We start from the raw sequence: 24,759 nt of genomic DNA on the forward strand, positions 1-24,759 counted from the left end.
GTGACACTCTTACTTCATTTGAGTGTTTTGTACACCATGGGGCTGATTTCTTGGATTTATGTCAGTTTCTGAGGTGCAAGCTCATTCAAGAGATCAGACTGAGGTCAAAAGAAAGAACGGATAAGCTACCAATCACAGTGCATTGTTGTGTTCAAGCTTACTTGAGCTTGGCGACGATGAGCATGTCACTGAATAGGAAGAGGTGCCTCTCCTTGGTCTTCAGGTCCTGAGTCAGCTGCACACACTCGTGGAGGATGAGCTCCGAGCTCTCGGTGCTCAGCCCCAGCACGAAGGGGCTCTGGTCGACGGACACTGGACACCCAAAGCCGTCCCTGGAACACAACAAAGCAAGGGAAAAGAGGGTGGGTTAATGGTCTCATAATCCAGCAATGGCATTATCAAATAGCATTGGGAGACTCTGGAACTATACCCCAAAACCTGAGTGCAACGATAAAACAATGATACAATCTGAGAAAATTATTTCATCTAACATGTCAATCATTAGATCGTTAATCGTTAAGCATGTTACGCTTGCGGAAACATGAAGACCGACGAATGGAAGTATGTTTTAAGGATTCACATATGATTTACTGTTCCAGAAATAAATAAAATGCACATGATGTGCTTCTTAAACATTCTAAATTTGTAAGTGGGGGTACAGCGTACAAGGTTAATGAAGATGTGCACACTTTGAAAAAGAAAGTACAGGTTAAAATTGCATGTGGGCTGTCAGGAATCGCATCTGCTCCCGATGTACCCCAAGATATTTTCCTGGTGAACCTCTGGATTTTGATGCCTGCTAGATAGAGCCTGTAGCTATTTGAAACTGATTAGACCTCATTTTTTATGTTATAAACAACTACTCTTATGGCTCTCTTATCAAGTCGCCCTTTGTTGCTTTCTATATCTATGCGGATGACACTGAGATCATCAGCAAAATGGTGGGTGATCTGGATGAAACAGCATCTCTGTTCCATGACCTGCTTGCTGGTGCTTCTTAACTTGATGAGCGATCATTGGCTGAAGCGTAACTTTGATAAAATGGTTGGTCTGGTGACAGGTGGCAAAAGAGTTTGCTGGGTTTCCTCCTGACGGCCAAGGTAAATAGGTGTCTACCTGATAGACGCAGCTAATAATCTGGAGCCCTGATTTGATTCATCATCATCATAAAACTTTACTTTCGATCACAAAAATCTTATAAAGTTCATCTCAAAACATATATATACATACAACACCATAAAAGAATGATTTAAAATGGCAAAGTTACCCTCTAGCTCAAAGTAAACAATTAGCAAGAGGGTACAGCTTTGCATATTAAAGCAGCAATCTAATAAAAGCGCATATATACATAAAAATACCAAAAGTATACAATTCAGACAGGTTTTGCTCCAGATAGACATTGAAAGCAGGTGTCTGTCTGGCAAACTCAACTAAAATCTGCAGCCCTTAGAATGAGCAATTACAGACGGGGCCAGAGTAGTAGCTAGCAGCACAGTCTAGAGAACTTAGAATGGAGAATTACCAACGGGACCAGAGAAGGTGCTGCAGCACTGTCTAGAGGACTTAGAATGAGGAATTACCACTGAGACCAGAGGCGCAGCTGTAGGTGATGAGCCTTGTAGTCAGGACTAGTTAGGTGGTCTTTACTATTTAAAGGCTTGGGTGCTAGTATATTGATTCCTTAAGGCTGTGCCCTTTATTGCATTCTTAAGGTTACATTGAATCTGTGTTTCTTTTTTGCGGGATCGATATTTTGTTGCCTGCATTGCCTGGTTTCATCATGGTGGCTTATGTGAGAATTTAGGGAGCTCCACATTATTTAGGTGCCTGGTATCCAACTAAAGCTGGTAGCTGCAGTCAGCTTGACAGTCTGGCAACATGAAAGAAATAGATGAAGCCGACGCACACCATTAAGGGGCATCAGGAGAGATTGTTGGTCCTTCTTCTGTGGCACTGTCAGCTTTGCAGAAAATCGTTGACACTGCGGAACAAGCTGCATTTAGAGGTAGATAGGAGCCCTCCATTGCTGCAGCCCAGAGAATTCAAACAAAAGAGGAGCCAGTGGGGTACCCTGATGAAGGGCAAAGAAGGGGTCGCTTTATCCAGAGCTCCCAGCTGGCTGAACTCCTCCATCGTTTGAGACAGAATTTAAATTTTCTTCCTCCTCTTTCTGGTGGGGAGGACAGTGCATTGAGCTGGAGTCTCTTCCGTTGCACAGGGCTATTCGCAGTGAGCTTACACACAAATGCAAAGATGTGGCTGAATGATCTTTTCCTAGATTCTTTACTAGGCATTACCCATTGGAAAAGACATTTCTGGCAGCTGTGAACATTGATATTTTGAGGGCAGGATTATATTCACAGGGCACTGTAGTTTACGAAGATGCCCTTCCTGCTGATGACGTTGATAAAAGGGTAGAGGGTGCTGTCAAGTGGGTCCACGTTACTATGAGTTGCTTGATTAGGACATACAAGAGAGAGCCTTGGTGATAGATGCTCTTTCAATCCCTTGACCCCCAGGGCTCCTTTATTGTTTTCCACAACTCCAGTTGACTTCCGGCATCCTGAGGAAGATCGGGTAGGATAGTGCAGAGGTCTCTTGTAGCTCCAGGGTGGTCCAGGAGGTCTTGTTATTCAAATGATGGTGCTTCCGCACCAGCAGTTTCCCATTCACCCATCTCCTCTGATACTTCCTCTTCTATCCTCAGATGCTCTCAGGAGTCTGAACCTGGGGAATGGCTCTTGAGAAGGTAAATGGAATTGCCCAGGGATGCTCTTCTGAGGTGTCTGAAAGTATTCAGCTGTCAAGATGAACCTCTACCCTTACATCTTACAGTCGCCATTGGTGCAATTTTGAATTCTGGTGTAGAAACAAAGAATTTTCCCTGGTTTCCTGTGATCCTATCAGAGTTCTAGATTTTCTGAAGGTCAGTTTCCTGCTCGGCCTAGCAGTCTCGACTATTAAAGCTCAATGTGTAGCATTCCAAGATTTTAAAGGAGCTGATGTCTCTTCTACTTCCTCTTTAGCGCCTTGTTTGCTGAAGACTTTCTGTCTCAATAGTTCAGTTTTTTGCTGCACTATTTCTTCGTGGGATCTTCCAGTGGTTCTTCAGGCCATACAGACTCCTCCTTTGAACTTCTGGAATCTTCGGATGTTAAGATTCTCTCTGTAAAGGTGGTGTTCTTGGTGGTCATTTGTTCAGATAGGAGTATTGGAGAAATTCCTTATTTTAAGCTCCATTTTTGTGCTTCTTCCCAGACAAAGTAATTCTAAAACCACGTCCATTTTTTCATCTCAATGTTTTCTCCAGATTCTATTGTATGAGGGCAAAATATTATTGGTTTTCCAACCTAATCTTTCTCCAAGGAAGAAGCTAATTTGCATACTGTAGATTTGCCTAGGGTTCTGTCTGTTTGTCTAGATAGGATAGCTTCTTTCAGCAAAGCTAATTCTCTGTTCATTACTTTTGGTCTCTCAGGTAGAGGTCTATGCCGTTCCACGTCTACCCTTTCCTTATGGATAAAAAAGGCAATGGCCAAATCTTACGAGGTCTTAGGTTTGAATTTTCCTAATCATGTTCACTGAAAGTCTACCAGAGGAATGACTACATCCTGGGAAGCTTTTAAGGGGGTTTTCCTTAAGGATGTTTGTTAAGTTGCTACTTGGTCGTACTCTCACACTTTTATGTAAAAATATTGTCTGAAATTGTGAGGTGCTGTTTTTAGCAGACTTTAGGGTTGCCTCTCATGAGTTGCCTTCATTGCATGGACTATACATTTATAAATTAGAGAACCAAAATAAAACTGCATCAAAATGTTTTGTTTCGTGTTCCTTCTTTTTGTTGTCAAGGAATCAAATAATCAATCATTTCTTGCTTCAATATTATCTCAAGGTGTAAGGACTCTGCGAGGAAGACAGACGAGGAGGTAACGACAGCCATATTGGAGAAGTTTTTTACTCATGCTAGGTAAACAACATCTGTGAGACTGAAAGATCACTCAAGGTGTAAGGAATGTGACGAAGAAGGACTCCAAGGTTTCCTATTGTAATGTCTTCTGACTGTTCAGAACTCAGTAATTTGAAGCTTTGCCATGAAGCGGTAAAATGGAAATTCCCTAAATTGTTTTTGTGATGGTACAAGGAGGAAGGTGAAACTCTATTTTTATTCATTTGAAGTATGCAAGGCCAAATCATATAAACGGACTCTAAAAATCTGTGAAGACTGTTAATTCTGGAAATATTGGAAATTAAAGACAATTTCCTTGGGGTCTGCTAATTAACTTCAGGTAGCGATACACTCTAGGTGAAAGAGAACCTAACAGATTTTCAATTAATTGTAACTTTATGATAGAGTTTTGATGGTTTTTGAAATTTTAAACTACATGGATTTTGATATAATGGTAATGCCTGTAATGAAATGTATGCATCCAAAGACTTTAACGAGACATCAAAAATAAATCTTTTAAAATGAAATTAATGATCCACTTCGAATTTGACTGCAAACTGGTCCCACTCCAGGTTCTGTTCTCTACAACCAGAAAATATTTAGAAACCTTGGTCAATGTACAATGTCCAGGGCCACTGGAATGATGCGATTTCGCAACCGCTGCTTTTTTTTGCAGAATTATGGATTTGTCACATTTGCCACATAATCCATCATCTGATGCATAATCTGCAGATTTGATCACAAAAATATTCTATCTCAAACGGATCAAAAGTTGTAAATTGGGTTCACATGCACGGGAAGGCTTTTTGCAAAATTTATCTGGTCATCTTTTGATTACACATTTCTGTATTTGGTAGTTAAACTGTTACTAATGAGGTGAAATCTTTGCCGAGACAGGAGTACCATGTGAAAAAAATAAAAACAAACAAATTAACAGTATCAAAAAATGTACTCCTTTATGCTGCATAATTTGCCTTTTCTTGCTGCATAATTTAGTCCACACTTACACATAATTTGGTGCTCCCCTGACGCATAATTCCAGTGGCCCTGACAACGTGCCTGTTCTATGTTGGCAGAAGACCAGTTTCATTTTGCTCATGTTAGCTTGACAATTTCTCAAATTGGCATTCCCTCCTTATGTTTTATTTTATCATAAAGGCAATGTCCGTAGTTCAACGTACATTGTTCTCCTTTGTTTCTTTTTTCTAGAAAATTCTTATAATACGTCACGCTGGTGTGTATTAGCCTTTGCGACGTGAAGACAGCAGCAAACACGCCCACACTACCACCCACCCTCCTGGCACCAACACAATGTCGACGTCGACAGCCTCACAACACCTCCTGCCCCCGGCCTGCAAGTGTGAGTGACCTTTAATCCGTGGTTACGCATCAACTGTGGGGAAAATACCAGAATGAAGGCCAGTTATGTCAGACTCCCTCGAATCTACCAAACAGGAAGTAATCAAACCTGACGACTGAATATCTGTCACCTTTGGTGTCAAGTCTTGTAAAGCTACAAAGTGAAAGCCGCTGAAGAGATTCGTCGACGATAACTGACAATCAGATGTTGGTGCGCGGCAGGTGGCCACACAGGGAGGCTTATTTGCGCCGCCGGTACCTCAATTTTTCCCATATTAAAAGTGACGCATCGGCGGCACAAGGGGCTTGTAAATAAGCCCTAAACCTATTTGCACCCGTGCTGCACAAATGTGCAACACCGACTAGTACATATATGAAATTTAGAGTGGCCGATGGGCTCGAAGTTGCTTAAACATTCCTTTACAGCAGAACTTTGTGCGCGCAGTGCCAAGCAAGGGCAGTGAGAAGAGGCCAGAGCACAGGCTGTTTTTGAGTCTACTGTTTCTCATGGATGTCATTTAGGGGTAGCCAGGGTTAGCAGCTGTGACCCCTGGCATACCCCTTGCGACCCCTGGTGGTGCCTTTGCGACCCCTGGCCTCAGAGGTGGCAAAATCAGTGCCAGGAACACAGTCAGCTTGTCCTTATGGACGTCTGTTGGGGCTTGACTCTCTGTTTTCAGTCTTTATTTTTTATTACACTAAAGGTGAATCATATACAATTTATCAAAAAGATCATACACAATTACAAATATAAACAATGACATGTGTAAACAAACAGTGTGGCGGGGGAAACTACAAAAAAACATGGTTCAAAATAAAACAGAGACACACAACAAAAAATTTATAATCTTCATTTAAAGCCACATATTAGTGATTATAAACTTTATAAATCCAAAGTTATCTGTGCATGGGTTTTGGGTGTTATACCTGCTGGTTAACACGGTTCTACTTTTCCACTTTTCTTTTCTTGCTTCCTCTTGTTTCAACTTAAAAGTTTTAGCATTTTGTTTTTTATGTATGTTTCAATTTTTTTCATTTCTTAATGTTGTACTTGAACCATTGTTAGGATTCCAGTATTATTTAGCCCCTGGTTCAGGTTCTAGGGTTGCCCCTGTTGTTCGTAATCATCTACTCAGAGGTAGACCTGAGCGATGAACTGCGCTCCGTTCACGAAGTTTGCTTACTTTTCCACACTCTGCCATGCACGCAGTTACAAACAAGCATTTACAATGCAACGGTTTCACCTTTGCAAAAGTTAGAGCTATCTGCATTGTAAATGACAACATTTGTATTTATGTGTTGGTTTGGAAAACAGATAAATAAATGGCATTGTCATTTACATTGCCATTAGCTTTATCTCTCGCAAATGAGACCTATTGTACCCTACGGACGAGCTCAGCAGACAGCAATTACTACCACACACACACCCAGAGCCACACACACCCAGAGCCAGCCACACACACACACCCAGAGCCACACACACACCCAGAGCCACACGCACACACACCCAGAGCCACACGCACACACACCCAGAGCCACACGCACACACACCCAGAGCCACACGCACACACACACACACACACCCAGAGCCACACAGAGCCACACATACACACACACACCCAGAGCCACACACACACACACACCCAGAGCCACACACACACACACACCCAGAGCCACACACACACCCAGAGCCACACACACCCACCCAGAGCCACACACACCCAGAGCCACACAGACACACACCCAGAGCCACACACATACACACACACCCAGAGCCACACACACCCAGAGCCACACACACACACACACACCCAGAGCCACACACACACACACCCAGAGCCACACACACACACACCCAGAGCCACACACACACACCCCCAGAGCCACACACACACACACCCAGAGACACACACACACACCCAGAGCCACACACACACACACCCAGAGCCACACACACACCCAGAGCCACACACACACACCCAGAGCCACACACACCCACCCAGAGCCACACATACCCACCCAGAGCCACACATACCCACCCAGAGCCACACACACCCACCCAGAGCCACACACATCCAGCCAGAGCCACACACACACTCAGGGGGCAGGGAAGCAAGCACAGCGAGGGGGCAGGGAAGCAAGCACAGCGAGGGGGCAGGGAAGCAAGCACAGCCAGGTGGCAGGGAAGCAAGCACAGCCAGGTGGCAGGGAAACAAGCACAGCCAGGTGGCAGGGAAGCAAGCACAGCCAGGTGGCAGGGAAGCAAGCACAGCCAGGTTGCAGGGGAGCAAGCACAGCCAGGTTGCAGGGGAGCAAGCACAGCCAGGGGAAGGGGAACCAGGGGGCGGGGGAGCAAGCAGAGCCAGGGGCGGGGAAGCAAGCACAGCCAGGGGGCAGGGAAGCGAGCACGGGCAGGGGGCAGGGAAGCAAGCACAGCCAGGGGGGAAGGAAGCAAGCACAGCCATGTTTCCAGTGCTTGGCTATTCTGAACAAACCATTGGTGGATTCCCAACCGGCAACCATCGTCAGCTATATTTCCAGCGGTCGATAAGGTGGGAGTTAAGTTAGCTCCCCTGCACCATGTGACTCCAGGCATCAACCCACCCAATCTCCTTGCTGGCCCTGGTACCTTGAAACACTAAGAGATGCTATGTCTGTGCTCTACAAATAGGAATTAATAATAAATTACGGTTGTTTTGTGTGCATACCTATAATCGACGAGTGATAGAAGGGGGGGCAGAGCTTAGTGTATTTCCAACTGTCTATGCCTAGGTTACCTCTGTGTCTCTGCCCTATACACCTGGTACCAACGAGCAGTGTCTATGCCAACCGGCGGTGCTCCAGGCACGGTCAGCTGTCCCACTAAAGGAAACATTCTGAAACACATCACCATTACAGATTATGGAAATAAAACTGAACAAAGAGTCTGGGGAAGTGGCAGCTGAGGAGTGTGGGGTGGTGGGGTATCTGAAGCCTGTTCAGCCCAATGGGTGTTGGCCCCTGCCTAACAGAGAGGCTTCAGAGGAAAATGGTGAATGGTAGAATGAGGACAATCAAGGCGCCAAAAAGCCGTAGGAATGTTTAATTCGCAGCATCACATTTTCGGACTTGAAACATTATCACTTCCTTCCCTTTTATTTCACTCACTCGGCTTCTTTCTTATCCCTGGGATTTTCTGTCACTGTTTTTAGTCTTTCGCGCCCCCCTTCTTTCGCCCTTTTGCGTTTTTTGTCTCTTGTTCTACGTCAAAGTCTGATAAGGGAAAAATAAGAGAACAGGTCCCCAAATCTGAGCACCAGGGGAACCTCACTGTTAAACACGGGCTCAAATTAGGTCCGGATGACAAGGTACTACGAGAAACTCACACTGCCTTCCTCAACCCCAGATCTCTCATTCGAGCCCCTCACAACCACCCACAACTGGAACTCACCCTGTGACTGAGTTCAGAGCATGTACGAGGCTCATGCTGCGTGAAAGAAATGCAGAAAAACACAGCTTGAAAAAAGTAAATATTCCTAGGAAATGCAAGATAAGATAAAACGTGAAATGCAGCAGGGATTGCATCAGACAGGATTACCTTTCCGCAATAAAGTTTACGACAGGACTATAAGCCCGACTTGTAAATAGACTTTTAATCACGGGGTTGAGACCCAGCGTCCCCCTCCCTCCCCGTGTGAATCAGTGGAGGGGCAGGCGCTGCGAAAGCGCAGACACACCGTGTGCCCCTCCTCACACCAGCTGGACGGACTCCCTGCCTGGAGCTGGTTCCCTCCCTCCCTGGGCAAAGGTAACGGTGCTCCGCCCTTACAGACAGCTCTGAGTGCCAGCCAATGAGGAGAGGGGCCCCCTCCCTGGTGCCTCTATGACCTGCCGAGCCCACTCCGAGCACAGGAGCTGTGCCTCGTACCCTCGCCCGCCGCCATGCACTCACCTGTAAGTATCAGCCCGCCCTGAGGGGGTTAATACTGTATAATACTCTGGCTCCCACCATGTGTATGTGTAGGTGTGTTTGCACGCGGGATTTGCATCACTTTAGAAAAGGGGGGGCCAATCGGCCCCCACGCAGGCATGGCGGGGCCCGGCCCCTCCCAGCAGTTGTGCACTTCCGGGGCAAGGGGGCGGGGCCTCGAAGGGGTTAAGAGCCTGGGGAGCGCGGGAAGCGGCCTCTTTGTGCCCGCGCTCCCAGGCTCGCTCCTCGCCCCACCGTGGGGCGGTGTAATTTTCATTATTTTTTGTCCCTTCTGCAGGTTTGCCTCCTACTTCAAGTCAGCTGGTGCCAGCAGTGCAGGAATGGCGGAGGAGCTAAATCCTGGGAAGGAGCGGACAACATGGAGCGACGTTCATCGGGGCGGACAACTGTGGCAGATTGTTTTGCCCCACGGAACATGCTGCAGCACCCGGGCCCCCGGCGGCCCGTAATTTCTTTTCAATTTTTCTCCTCTGCAGGTGTGCGGTCTCCTTCTACAAGTCAGCCGGAATGGCGTGGAGCGCGAGGGTGAAGTGGCCCGAAGCTGCGGGTGAATTGTGGAGCGCGAGGGTGAAGTGCTGTGAAATGCGGGTGAATCCGCTTTCAGGTCTCCGGTCCGAGGGAAAGCAGCAGTGTCGTCGAAGATTCAAAGAGGAGGAGCAGCGTCGTCGTTGAGGAACCGTTTTCGCAGATAAAAGAACGACATCGCCACTTCTAAAAGTTAAGTTGCTTGGAACAAAGTATTGCATTGCCATGCTTCTCACAGGTTGCATAAAACGTGAGGATAGCCATAACGCTAGTGCCCTTGTCCTGGGACTTCACGGACATTGAAGGTTTTGCTAAAACGTTAGGGAGGAATGGTAGTTCAGCGGTAAGAGCTTCCGGCTTAAGAGCGGGGGACCAGTGTTCGAGCCATAGTGTTAGCTCAACAACTGTTTATTACACGTGTGTGTGGTGTGGTGTTAATACAAATGGGTGTGGGGAGTACCTGCGGTCCGCAGGGCTTAGTTACCCCGCCAAAATATCATAGGAGTTACTCTTTGTCCTGGCTGCTTCCTTCATATGGAGGGAGCGTCATTCCAACCCCTCGAACTGGTATAATAAATTTGGCGCTTTGCGGGATTGGAGCCAAGAGGATAGAGGGAAGGCTACTATGCTGTTTACCGCGAGTCTCCCCCCCCTGCAGCTCCGCTGCGTTGCTGCTGCTATTGCCGTGTGCACGGCATCGTGCAGGTATCTTGGAAGGGGGCTTGTAATGACCCGTATTACCCCTTTTTGCGATGGGCTATAATGCTTTAGTTATGCCCAGGGAGCATCACTTATCTACATTGAAACCGTGGGAGGGTGGAATAGCAATTTGCAGCGGTAAACTGTTCTTTCTGTTCTGAATAGGAAGCTGTTTTATTTACAATTTACAAGTCTTAGAAGCGTGCAGATAGCTCGGGTTTTAAGAGTAAATGCACTTTTCATGGAAAAGCTCCTGAAATATCATGGAAAAGCACTGCACGTTTGGTTAACATAGGGATATTAGGCTGCATTCATTTGAAGGCACCTCCCCTCCCTAGGAAGCTTAATGATGTGGGGCGGGCTGGTGAGATCACAGATCGCTCGTTATTGCCAAAATAGCCCGATTATTCCACTGCAGTGGCGACTAAAACTTTTAAAATGGTTTTCGTCGAGTTTCCGACCAATGTAAATTTCAAAATGTGTTACATACTTTTAACCTCTGCTTATTAATGTACTGACGCACTCGGTTTAACTTTTAGCTCAAAGTGTTTGTTGGTTATTATTTGTCCACATGTGGGTCGCAGAGGAGGGCTGGGTATTTCAGAGTATTTCACACCCTACAAACCCACACGACCCCTCCGCTCGGATACGGAAAACTTCATCAGGATCCCCAGACATAAGAAAGCCCGCTCAGGAGGAAGACGTTTCTCGGTCCATACTGCACGTCTCTGGAACTTGCTTCCCCACGACCTGCGACTGGAACCGCAATATCTTCGCTTCAGGAAGCTGCTTAAGACTCACCTTTTTCCCCAATGACTCACCCTCGCCGCACCCCTTACTGCCTGCCCCCATTCCTGACGTTCTCCCCCGGTCCACTGAACTTAGGAGATAGGGTCCACCAGCGCTGGGATACCTCTTGGTGACTACGCGCTCTACAAAAATAAATAATAATAATAATAATAATAATACCGACAAGAACAGCTTTGTGCGAGGTTTCTTTGAATAAACTGTAAAGGGTGCCAGTCTGCACATGTTTCGTAAATGACAATCAGCACGTGGGTGATATAATAGGCAGCATGACTGGTAAGTGCAGAGTGGGCCATAAGTCTTGTTAGACCTTTAGCTTGTGCAGGTTTTAGCTGGAAATGTTTTCCCAGAATACAATTTGTGTTGGGGACAAAGCCAGGAGTGGCTCAAGGTGTCGCAGGTGACACGAGGCCTCTACCTCTATGCTCGTGAGTAAGAGACCCCATGCTTGCACTGAGAAGCGGAAACTCTTCCCTAGCACGAGTGAAACTGGACTGCAGATTGGCTAATTTTTTGACCAAAGATATGTCACACAATATATATTTCAGATTACAACGGTCAAGGCAGCTGTCCTGTAAATATCCGAAGCATCTTGCTTCTTAGTTCAGCGTTAGGAGAAAGAAAGAGCAGGTATGAATTCCACCATGACCTAGTCCAAGAAGGGTTTGGATGTGGAATGTGCGGTATGCACACTCACACCTTTAGCAATTTCCGGGTTGTCGGTGCGAAGACCCACTAGTGAAGTCATTATGACCTAGCCTTCGCTTGCTTATTGGTGCCAGTAAAGCAATTTCCTTAACAGATAACAGGAAAACCAACTGTGACGTTGCCCGATTAGTCAAATCAGACAGGTGACCAATTTATTTAGGGACTCAAACTGTAAAAGGTAAATGATGATCTTAGGCCATTGTTTGAAAATACGGGAATTGAGACTAAGAAGTAGATTTTCCATGAACAGCGGCAACTATGCTGAGCACAGACGTCAACTACGTTCTGTTGCAACTCAGGGCAGAAAGCTAAACTATGGAGATCCTGTAGCGCTTGAGTAGGTGTACCACCGTGATTATATTAAATTGAGTCAGGGAGACCATTTAAATGTTAAGTTCCCCGCCTTTCTCATACGGGTGCAAGGAGGTCGGGCAGATATATGCTATGAATTCGATCTATGGGTTAGGGACGGTCATTTAGGGCCCCCCCCTTCCTTTCTCATCAGTATGGAATAGCATTCTGCCGTGGAGTGTGTTGGTTGGATTTTAGAAACAAATCTTCTCTTCTGAACTTTAGGCATTACTGAATGCAGCTAATCTTAGGTGACTATGACTTCCAGGGCTTGGCCACTGGGACCTTAAACGGAGTCCTCAAGTGGATTTCTTATTGAAACCTGAGTGAGAATCTGAGGTGTTGCCACTCTTGTTGTCTGCATTGCTTACGTCTTGTTTGTAGTGTTCCGCCTTTCTCCTGGAGATGATGTGTAGGTGGTTCAAAAGGCCTTAAACATTGATCTAGCCAGATCAGGGAGCACCAGTCTAAACGACCTTTATTGTTGGTAGGTTAAAGGCAACCTTATTAGAAAGCTATCCTAGTGGTAGCTGTGGAGAGCAGACGTCAGGCGAAGGCTTGTAGGGAGGTAAAGCAGCTTGTTTTACCAGTCAAAATCGCACGAGCGAGGAAATGTAAGTTGAACCACACCAGGTGGATGTATATATACGTATCTATTCTAAACACATCCCTCTGGTCCCTGTAGGAGGCTATGAGGCAAAGAATTACAGTCAGTAAATTTGTTTAACACGCAGTAACTTAGCACAGTATACGTTGTGCCCTAGGGGCGTACCAAACCATATATCAAAAATGGTATACGGACCACGGTAGGCATGCTGACGGGGCTTGCAGCCTTTAGCACGGTGGGGGCCAACAGGAAGCACTCAAGGTAGTGACACACGGGGACCCACGCGAAGGAAAAGCCTTTATCTCACAGGTCATCTCAGGTGAGTACAACCGATCTGATAGTTTCAGCAAACGTGGAACTTCCCCACGCTACGACCGACTACTTGGGGTCCTGATAATCCTACACACCCTGATGTCACACCTAAAAGGTGCCCAAGAGCCTAGTTGCGGCATCACATAGTTCTGGGGATGCTTGTGATCATGTCTGGTTGGCTAGGATGATAATTACCAGAAGCCAAAGTGGCGAGCGAAAAAGGCTCTTGTGCCAGCTTGCAGCCTGGCATAGTTAGGGCTGTGCTAATCCTTTTAGCTAAAGACTTTGATGCTGCACTGTTAAGTAGACTGTCTTGTTTTCACACATAGATCCTATGCATAAAGACGTGGGTAGAAAACCAGGATTAAGAGGCGATGTCCTCGCCTGCAGCACAACGTTGTTGTAGTAACAATGAATGTGAAAATAGGAAGCCAATTTTACAGCCTAGCATGGTTAGGGCGGTGCTGATCCTATGCTTAACGACCTACATGCTGCACTGGCAAACAGACTGTCCTTTTCAAACCTAGACCCTATGGCCTAAAGACGTGGGTGGAAAACCAGGAATAGGAGGTGATGTCCTGGTCTACAGCAGAATTTTTAGTAGCCATAAATGTGCCGTGGCACTGCCACTGGGTCACTGTACTGCACACGGGATATTATTCTCTAATAAAGGTCATTCTACAGGGCACTCTCCGTAATACTAATTCAATCACAATACATGGGACACAAACTGAGGCTATTATTCTCTAATAAAGGTCATTCTACAGGGCACTCTCCGTAACACTAATTCAATCACAATACATGGGACACAAACTGAGGCTATGCTTAACATTTACTGTCGAAGTGTTAATGAGTAGTCATCTGGCGCTAATCTTATCTAAAACTTAGCAAGTGATGGTAATGTAAGACTAGCACGTGTACAGCAGTTATCGCCAGAAACACTAATGGTTTGTGTTTATCTTTTCCATTTATGTATGACCGGGTCCATGGTGGATACCTGGAGTGCTCCACATCACAACAGCTGCAACAGGTGGACAGCCCAAGGGATGCTTACTTCAGGTAGAGGATGGCAAGCAACAACGCAAGTGTGATGGGCGAGCGATCAAAGACGCAGGAGGTGCCAGCACAGGGTTGGTTGTTTTTTGGTGTGTAAACCCTGGATTGGGCTGGCCGCAGTAATGTTGCGGGATGTTGCGTCACATACAAATGGCAGTGTTTTCCTTAACAGGAAATTGGTTTTCTACAGTAACGGCACCTGCGCTCGCAGGGCCACCAGTGTCAGCATGGTATATGCATACGGTTACCAATTGGTAGGGCCAACGATAGGGATGGGGCAGTGCACAAGGGTGTGCATTGCTAGCCTTGGCAACCCCAGGAATAAATAGGCCTAGGCAACGCCTCATCACCCCTGGTCGGGAAGTGGGGACTTCCATAGTAAAGTAGTAGACATACACTTAACATTTCCCGGAGCGGAGTGGCCAGGTGTGGGGGGTTAGCAGACTTCGCGATACGCCAGTGGGAGGTGTACACTGATAGTACCAGGATACCCCGGTCACAGTAACTACAGGGACACCAAAGATGGGGTCTGTCCATCCATAGTGGGGAAGGAGAGGTACCCGATAGGCACGCCCCCACCCTCAGTCATTATCTGACACGCGGGTAACAACGAATGGGGGTTTTTAATTGGGCAAAGGGGGTTCTGGTGGAAGGGATAATCGCACTAGCAAGCTAGTTAGCAAAATATAAAACACAGACTGCACCATAGGGGGGCTCAGTTGTTTCCCAGACTGCAGGAAAAGGGGGGGTGGACTTGGGGAGTGCGCAGAGTCACTCGGTGAAGAATCACTCGGTAGAGGATCAACACTTGGAGTGGGAAATTATTTCATACACCTTAATTGCAGAATATCCCACAGGGGGTCATCTGAGAGGGACCATGTAGATAACAGTCGGCTGATAATGAGGAGTTGACATTTATTAGAGGGGTTGTCTCTACTCACAGGGTGGGGGGTCCAGTGGACAGAGTCAGGGAATGCCCTATGGATAGGGAACAAACTAGCAGGGGTAGAGGGTTTTTTGGATTAGGAAGATATGACCTTTCAGTGTAGGCGGTTTGGGGGGGGCCAGATAGTCGGTCAACTATGCTGGCCTGTGGCGGTAAGGTCATAATCGGTGAGCAGCAATTTAAGGTCCTTAGGGGGGGCGGTCCCATTCACGAAAGGGGCCGCCCAGCGGAAGGGGCCATTGGTCTCTCCCAGAACTTCAGGGGCAGGATATGATATCCATTACTTAGAAGGATGCAGGGGAGGGAGTTACGCTTTCCTCAGGCTGGTAGCCACCCCTCACAGACACTATGATGTCATCAAGGTGCGCGAGTGTACGGGCCCTCCTGTTATGGTTAAATGGAGTTCAGGGAGCGCACATGGGTGAAACGTGCCCTGAGTTGCGCGCGCACGTGGGTGAAACGTGCCCTGGGTTGCGCATGCGCATCTCGAACGTGAGAGCGTAGCTGTAAAAGGATCTGACACCGGTTAGCGACCTTGCCGTACGACTTAAATTATTAGAATGCATTTTTATTTTCAGGATGTTAGATTCGGTTAGGAAACACGCTGTACTAGATATTTGTTAAGGTTAGCCCATCATACCATGGCAAAAATGGATGTAAATCTAATGTTCTGAAATGTGCATTTAATAATTGTCTAAATGTTTATTTTATTAAAATTTTAATTTTGTTTTTTATATTTTAATAAATACGGCCAGGGGGGGCCCTGACCCCCTGACTTCCAAAGACCCATGTGTTGAATGGTTGAATTAGGTAATGCTGTCAGTATGTTAAGGAGGGGGTGGCCGGTAGTCCCAGACCATGAGGATGGTTCATGGTTTTAATGACATCTGCCTCTGGCCAAAAGAGGCAAAGATGTGATCCTTGCTCAGCGGAATCCGCTGTTCATCCTTCCGAGGAGGACACCGGCGCATAGGAAGACAGTGACAAAGGGAAACGAGAAGGATAGAAAGCAGTATCCAGGGAAGAAAGAAGGATGAAGAAAAGGAAAGGAAAACAGTTAACATTGAGAAGCAGGGATGAATAGAAGGCTAGGAATATATTGACAAGGGGGTAGAGAAAGATAAAACAACAGTGAGAAAGATAACAACAACGAGAAAGAGAAGGACAGGAAGGAAGAAGGAAGGGGAGCAAATGAAAAAAAAATAAAGGTAGAAAAAGGAGGTAGAGAAGGATAGAGAAATTGGGACCAAGAGAGAAAGCAGGGATGAAGAAGCACCTGTAAGAATGGGATAAAAAGACAGGAATTTTGGGTGATGGAAGAACTAGGCACGAGGTGCGCTCAGGATCACACGGCGTTGGTATTTAGCAACTATGGCATTTGTCAGGGCCACCCCTGAGTTGTGTAACCAAGACCTTTTTATATTACTAAAATGATTTGTCTAACATGTTTACTGTTAGGGGTATGCAGTCAGCCCCCTACATGCATTGACCTGCTGTTGTGTCATCCACTTGTTCACACCCACTGCAGCACACAGACAGGAGCATCGGCTCAGCCGATACAGCCATTGGCAAAATCACTGTGTGACCCGCTCTGCTCTGTCACAAAAATGCTCCTTATGCTGAGCCAGTGATGGCAATGTCTGAACACCGCACCGCCCATCCCTCGAGAGATGCCTGTGAGCCATGAAGACAAAAAAAAACAGGTGGTGATCTAACTTGTGAGGCACACAGGGGCATCTGAGCCACGAAACCCAGGAACAAACGAAAACGAAATATTGCACTGAGGGTTTCCATTGGCACCCTCCCATCAACCTAATATCAGCATCCAGTGCCATAAAACCTCTGTGAGCGCAGGCGCTATAATAAAAGCAACGGTAGATAGTTTACACGGATAAAGACGGATGGATACACAGAATAGACAGAAAGTCTAGAGGTCGTACTGCTATACTGGGCCGCTCGTCTCTTCTCACCAAACCACCACCGAAATCGCCATTGTCGATGATAGTTTCAGCAGAGAGGCCAAGCACTGAATGAGCAGAGTGTAGGTGATTGCGCAGATCTCAGCTGAGGCAGTGATACTAGCTGGACATAGCGGGCACTGCCATAGGGTTTCTGTTTCCAACAGGGCCGAAGGGTGTGCTTCCTCACATTCAGACACATTTTGTAGTTGTGCGGTAATGGTGCAAATGCGTGGCACCCTGCTGCCATATATTTTGTTAACAGATTTTGAGCGATGCGGTATGTCTGATTGCAAGGCTGACTTGTAAATCACAGAAATACTCTGACAATTCACCAGTAGCAAATGGCTGGTGGTACCATTGTGATCCTGTAGGTGCCACACAGGTGTACCTCAACAAATGCGACCCACCACACCCTTAAAGGAGACCTCAGATCCTTGGTACACTAAGTTTAAACCAGACAACTCGTACTCAAAAGACAGATGTGTTCAGTGCAGGTGCCTAGAAGCACCAGCGGCATCTTGCTAAACGCAGAGCCCAACGTGAGAAAATGACATTTCTCGACGTCCACCGGGATGGTCCCCGCTGCTCACGGGGTCCGTATGTGGCAGTTTCTACTTCCTGGTTGGCAGAAACCACCATTTGCACAAAAAAAAAACAGCATGCCTTCAGCGATTTGTAAACACACCTTCGGTCTGTAGTTTATGACAGATTTTGTCGGATTTGTAAAGTGCTCGTCAGTGTCTCCTGCTGCTTCACAGAGGAGCCGTGAGCGTTCTTGCTCTGGGGTGCCTCAGGAAACACCACCACCCGTCTATACTTTCCACGAATCCTGCAGAGGAGCTGGCAGTGCTGGGCTTTTCCCATGCTAAAAGAGACGCAAGGGGGCGGCGCCACTGTTGTTATTTCTGCAAAAAGGCCGCAGGCTGTAAGGTTTGGCGAGGGCGCTAGGCCCTCATTATGCAGGTCTGTAAATGAGACGCAGACACAGTGATAGGGGATAGGTAATGGGCCATGGGCAGTGCGCTCAGCCCCTTTTATTGGCCAGGGTCATCTGACCTATGACGCCTGGTGGTGGGTGGGTGTTAGGTGTAAGATTACATTACAGCAGAGACACTAGACCGTGTCTCACGTCAGTACATCCCTTCCAACCTTAGTTAAGAAAAATTACCCTAACTAAAGTCCAACCTGTGAGAAGGAATACAGTTCACAGAAAACCCTTTGACTCAAATTGCGACGACTCCCACGTAGTCTTCTTTACCGCCGGTCACTTTAATTGCTGGCAATGATGTCCCTCCTTGCCTTGGCAGACTTGCAGCTTGTAAGTGGGCTTTACAGTCTCTCTCGCTCCGTTCCACATCCTGTGAACGTGCAGAAGTATGAACGTACATTGAGTCCCAAGTGTGTTACTTTTCGCGGGACCGTCCTGGTCAAAGTGCTCGGTTTAAACTGGTGTCTGTCCTTGACGGGATCTTCAGTTGCAGGTTATCCCTCTCACGGATACCCCTCTCTCGTGGGTGTCCCCTCTCACTGGATGATCCGGAGGCCTTTCTGCCAGGCTTCCACTGGACCGGTGAACATGCCGCCTTGCCTCTTCAACATGTTGAAGAACGTCGCTACAGGCTCCCTTCTCCGCGTCCGAGTTCCACCTGAAAGGGTGCTGTTGGTGCTGGTTCCGTCTTGTGCGACCTTCGGTCTTCCAGGATCTTCAGCGCGAGCTTCAACAGTCCGTCTCTCGTTGGGGACCCGCTGCCACCGGTGTCCCTGAGGCCTCTGCCCCTGCATTTCCGCGGCCCTTGTGTCCGTTCCATCCCAGAGGTGGGTGTTAGCAACAAACCGGCCTGCTCGCTTCTGTCCTTCCTGGATGACTGTCGGGTTCGAACGTGGATGCTTGCTTCCAGTGGTGTTACTTGTACCCCGGTCGTGCGTGTGGACTGTCGTGCACCTCTCACGTTCTCCTCGGTGTTTCCCCTTTTGAGTGTCGTAGTGTCTTGGTCCACAGTCTTGGTTCTCCTCCATTCTCTTGTCTTCCTGTCGTCGTGCTTCTCAGACCTCTTCTCCTTTCCTTCTCTTCGGTGGTGGCAGACGTGCCAACCAGACCTCTTCTCCTTTCTTCTTCTTTGGTGGCGTAGTGCCACTCAGGCTTCCTCTCCTTCCTTTTCGCAACACGGTCTGGTCACCTTGCTGTCTTCCTCTTCCTGGCCAGACTTCTCCAGGCAGCGTGCACTCCGCCTGCTTCCATCCGGTCTTGTCCTGGTTCACGGACACTGTCTCTTTCAGCCTGTGACTGGACCGGGCGTTGCGATCTTCTCTCTCTCTCTTTAGACGTTACATGTTGATTTGTGGTTGTTGAAATTCGCCAGTCGCTGATCGTGGACTGTCTTGATGTTCGAACTTCTGGGACCTCTGGCCGGTCCACTCTGCCGATGATGGCAGGCTATCTTCGGTCCTCTGGCGGGATACTTGCTGTGTTGCGGGTTGTTGACCCTTGCTTCGGTCACCTCCTTTCGCGACCCCCGGTGGGTCGGCTTTTGGTGCGGCCATCTGGCTGGCTGGCCGGCTTCTTGGGTGCGTCACATCGTGTGACCGTCCGGATACTTCGTGCGACCGTCTGAGGGGTCGGCTTTCTTGGGTGACCAGCGGGGTGGTCTTCTGCGTGAGTCCTCACGCTTTGCTGACTTCGGTTTGGTCGCTGTTCGCTCCGTTCCGGTGCTTTAGCGTTGGCGCGCTTTTGTCCGCGCTCTTCTTGTGCTTCTGTGCGCGCGGAGAGTTACGTCACCGCTCCGAGCTTCTTTGTGTTCAGGTCGCTCCCGTTACTTCACGGGGTGTGCTTGCTTTCTTCTCGGGATCTTGGAGCAGTGTTGGCGGTCGTCGCGCTTCCTCCGTGTCGCACTTGCCTGGCGGGGAGACTCGTGGTGGTGCTCCTTTACTTTCTTCCTGCAGCGGTGACGGCCTGTGGCCACTAGGCGTCACCGTGCTTTCCGTTGGTGTGGCGTCAGTGCTTCTGTGGGATTGCGCTTCTGCTCCGTCGTCCTTCTCCTGGTGCTGGGAGTTTCTTCACTCCTTGCGCCGTCCTGCATCTAGCAATGCTGAGCTGTTCTGGTACTAGTGCAGAGTCCTTGTGCGTTCAGCTGAGGCGCTAGCTGCTTGCAGTCCTACTTGCTCCTCTCGCGACCGATGCGAGTGGGCTCCGCTCGGCGCGCTTGTTCATTCAGGGGCACTTCATACGCCCTGCAGGCTTCCGCTTTCTTTGTGCAGTGCCCGGCAGTTCTTTACACGCTGCGGGCGCTTTGCTCCTGAGTTCATTCACTCCCTCGCCGCGGCAGCCTCAGTCACTCGCTGCGCGGCGGGGGACCGGGGGCGCTTCAGGCAGGCCGCGGGTGGGCTCCGCTGGCCCTGCTTCATGTTAAATTAATTTTCGGCCGCATCACGCGCGGCATAGCGTCCTGACCATGCGGGTGGGCTCCGCTTCGATCACTTTAGGGGGGGTCGCTGCAGGCACACGCGGCCCCCCAGGCACCCGGCTCACCTCCGGCACACGGGCCTCGTCCCGGCGGGGGTCAGTGGCGGCCGACGTGGGTGGGCTCCGGTCGGTCCGCTTTCTCTTTCGTGGTGCTCCCACGGCGGGCAGCACTCGGCAGGGCTCGAGAGGTGCGGGGTCGGCTCCCGTCACCTCTTGCTGGACATCCAGGCCCAGGGCTCATCACACGCCCCGCGGGCCGCGCCGATCCTGTGGAGGGTGGGGAGGGGGGCGCGAGGTCGCCCAGCAGCTCTCTAATCTTCTCCCCCACGACGTTTTTTTATTTGGCTGTGGCACGCTGGGCACAGCTCCGCCTCGTCGCCATTGTAAGGTTTGGGGAGGGCGCTAGGCCCTCATTATGCAGGTCTGTAAATGAGACGCAGACACAGTGATAGGGGATAGGTAATGGGCCATGAGCACGTGCGCTCAGCCCCTTTTATTGGCCAGGGTCATCTGACCTATGACGCCTGGTGGTGGGTGGGTGTTAGGTGTAAGATTACATTACAGCAGAGACACTAGACCGTGTCTCATGTCAGTACACAGGCCATGCCCAGCGCTGTACCTCACTAGTCCCACTGCTCAAGCTTCACCTCCATGGTACCAATGGACTGAGTAAGCTTCACCTGCCGAAGCTTGCATGGTTTCACTGTACCATATCGTGAAATCTTTAGCAAGAATACCATGGTTCTTCATGTGAGGCCTCTCAAGGTCTGGTACCGGTGACAATTGTTTTAATTATTCTTGAGCCTTGGGTACCTACCACCAGTACCAGGGGGAAATAGTGTTCATACCCTACCCCCTTATATATAATATATATATATATAACTTCAGAACACAGGGACTAAATACCGGAGTCTTTTAATTACGGCTAAAATATGTTTCCTCCAAGTTGCAACCAGCCAATGAGCTTTCTAAAAAACTGTTGGACCAGTACCTCTATGGAGATACCAAAAAGACAGATGGAAGAAAAAGCTCTGTTGAACAATCTGAGGATCCATTTAAAAAACATTTATGGTACCACCAGAGTACCGCTGGAACAACTGTCCAGATATACCTATTGTTTAACCTATTTAAGACCACCCCAAGCACCTTTTGAAATTTTAGCTCACTCGAAAATAGCTGAATGGATATACACCAAAGTACGAAAAGAACGCTTTCTGACTAAAGTTCTAACTTTCAGACAAATTTAGTGTTGTTCCGTTCAGCTTTTTTTTCTGTACTTGAGAGAACATTTTCCCTTGGGAGTTAAGATAGAAACTTTTTCTTGGCCCCCGAATGGTGGATCGGCACAAACCTTTCCAGGAAGGAGCTAATATGAATGACAGTTTTGTGCAGATTCACCAAAGACTCTGCCCTAACTATAACTATGGTGGCGGCTACCACTGTGTATTGGCTGATATTCACCTTCAAGACCCCCAAGAATATCCTAAGCAGGAGCAGCGCCAGGGAGCTAGGTACTATAGTGGTGCCCGAATTGACATCCACGCTGGTACTTCTGCAAGTACAAGGCAGGTATGGTGAGCCTTCAGGGTAAGCATTGCTAAATGTATTCGCTGATAATTCTGCATGTACCAGGCAGGACTACTTCCGGTGCGGTGAGTCTGCACGGGAAGTAGTGCAAAATGTATTTGTCAGTGACGTGTAGTTATTCGGGCTGTTGTTACAAGACCACTATCCTTCTAAATTCAAAAGGGGGGAGGGGGGGTGGGGTGGGGTTGTGGCATTACAGCAAAAGCTACCGACTTTGGAGCTTGGTAATCAGGTTCGAGCGTCGGTTCAACATCCTGTGATTCTGAGCAAAACACTTACGGGCCTATTTACAAACCCCTTGTGCAACCGGAACTACTCCTGCCTACCAAAAATGAAGATGTCTTTGCGTAACGTAACTGGTGCTCATGTAAATAAAGCGCTCCAAAACATTGGGGACGAGTTAGCGCTAAAACTGAAACCAAAAAAAAACAACAAAAAAAACGGCTTGCGCTTTCCCCTCGCCCCTGCGCCCCCATCCGTCCCCTATTTGCTGCAGCATTTTCAGATAAACACGAGCCCACGAGACCTGCCCACGAGACCTGCTTTCCCATCCCATTCCATACAACCCTGTCAACTCTAACGCATCTGGAAAATACAACCGAACTTAAATCCTAAACCAAACACATCTGGGATATTGGGTCAAGAGGTTACGAAGAAACGAAAGAAAGGCGGGAAAGGGAGGCGGTGACTCACGCGCGCTGCTGTCACTGCTCACAGCTGTGGCTGCACCTGCACGCTGACTCACTGGGCCCAGACATCTGGGAAGCCCAAACACTTGTTTGCACAGCGGCCGAAGCTGATACAGTAGGCTTTATGAAGGCATCTATTGTGTACACTAACACAAAACAGGTCAGCGCCAGCGAGCCACGAGCCACCGCCACACATGGAGCGCGCCTGCACGGCCATCGGCTCGGACGAGGCGAGCAAAACTACGGGAGGTTTCATTCGAGTTTATCAACGACAACAATAATTCACCGGGTCAGAAAAGAAATGTTAAAAAGAATAAATGCACTATTGACGGAAGCTGTTTGACTGTAACGTGTCCGCCAAAAAAGCATCCCCACTGAAAAAGGAAATCTACCCTCTTACATGAGCGGTGCAGCTTTCAAAACTACAGAGGAGTCGCTCTTGAAGCTATGGCGAGAGGGTCTCCAACTCGGACCCAATGCTTACGGGGGCTGCGCGATGCACAATGCTATCCAGGGCTCTGAGTGGACGGGGTCGCCCCGGGTCTCGAACCCGTAGTAATTAAAAACGGACTATTATCATTATGTCTTTAACAGCAATGTAAACAAGAAACAGGGGGGCAGAGGCTCCGGTAGACGCTGCTCGGAAAGCACAGCGTCCTGTAGGGATTCGGGGGCGTGCTCTCCCCTTCCCATTGGCTAGAAGGTAAAATTCCAGCCAATGGGAAGAGGAGAGGGCGTGACTTAAAAAAAGACACGGAAACGCCCCCGAATCGCGTCAAGGCGGGCCCTGAACTCAGTGACGCTCCTCTCCTCCAATGGCTGGCCAGCATTTACGAGGCCAGCCAATGGAGAAGAGGGGCGTGTTCAGGCCCCAATACTACTAACAAAAGATTTCGGCTCCGCCCACCCACTGCTTACGCAGTGGGACGGTAGCCGAAACCTAAAAACTCTGCTCCGAATAGCAGAGAGGAGTTTTTTGCTCGCTGGCACTTGCTAATGTCAAGTTGGCGAGCGCGAGCGAGTAAAATCCACCTCCCTGGGAGATTTCTCAATGCAGGTGGTCACATTTCTCAACGTGGAGGGTCGCAGATGGTCGTGACTGCTCGCATTGAGAAAGCTGCAGCACAGGAAGAAAATCTAAGCTAACGGCAAGAAAAGAAGCAGCACCCTCTTGCCCTGCGCATGTTGCAGTTCGTGCTGATTTTACAGCACGGGACAAACACCCAGCACTAAGAATCAAAGCGAACGGCCTGACCAGGCGCAGCAGAGTTTTTTGGTCAGTTTGCGGAGTTCCCATCATGCGGCCCTCCTCACTCAACGCTATCACTTTTCTGCCAAAAGCTTCCAACTAGTCATGCTCATATTAAGACTCTCAGGCACATGCATCCAAGCATTTTGCGATTGCAAACGGTGCGATTCGCAAAAATCATCCGTTTGCGATTGCAAAATTAGCTTTTGCGATGCATCAAGGGTCAAGGCCCTCGCAATTTGTGAATTCGCAATTAATTGCGAGTTCTCAAATTGTGATTGCATTTAAAGAATCGCATTTTGCGATTCCTTAAATGCAATGCAAGAACCTCTTTGAAGTAGCGATTTCGCTACTAGGGGTCACAAATTACCATGAAGTTGAACTTCATGGTAATTTGCAAAAACTATAAAAAATGCACTAAAGTGCATTTTTCAAAGTTGTAGGTTACACACACACATGTCCTTTTGACACCCTTGAAATTGCATACGCAATTTGCGAGTACCAATTGGTACTCACAAATTGCGCAT

At 48.2% G+C, this 24,759-nt stretch overlaps 1 protein-coding gene across 2 annotated transcripts in view; it reads right to left on the bottom strand.

Moving 5' to 3' along the window:
- TAGAP (T cell activation RhoGTPase activating protein) overlaps nt 1-24,759 on the bottom strand; it is a 493,639-nt gene that overhangs the window by 209,220 nt on the left and 259,660 nt on the right. For both annotated transcript variants that reach the window (XM_078649131.1, XM_078649132.1), the window contains exon 3: nt 162-332. In XM_078649131.1, the coding sequence (XP_078505257.1) occupies nt 162-332 (171 nt within the window). The remainder of the gene's footprint in view (nt 1-161; nt 333-24,759) is intronic.

This window comes from Lissotriton helveticus, chromosome 6, assembly GCF_964261635.1.
Source record: "Lissotriton helveticus chromosome 6, aLisHel1.1, whole genome shotgun sequence".
Taxonomy (NCBI): domain Eukaryota; kingdom Metazoa; phylum Chordata; class Amphibia; order Caudata; family Salamandridae; genus Lissotriton; species Lissotriton helveticus.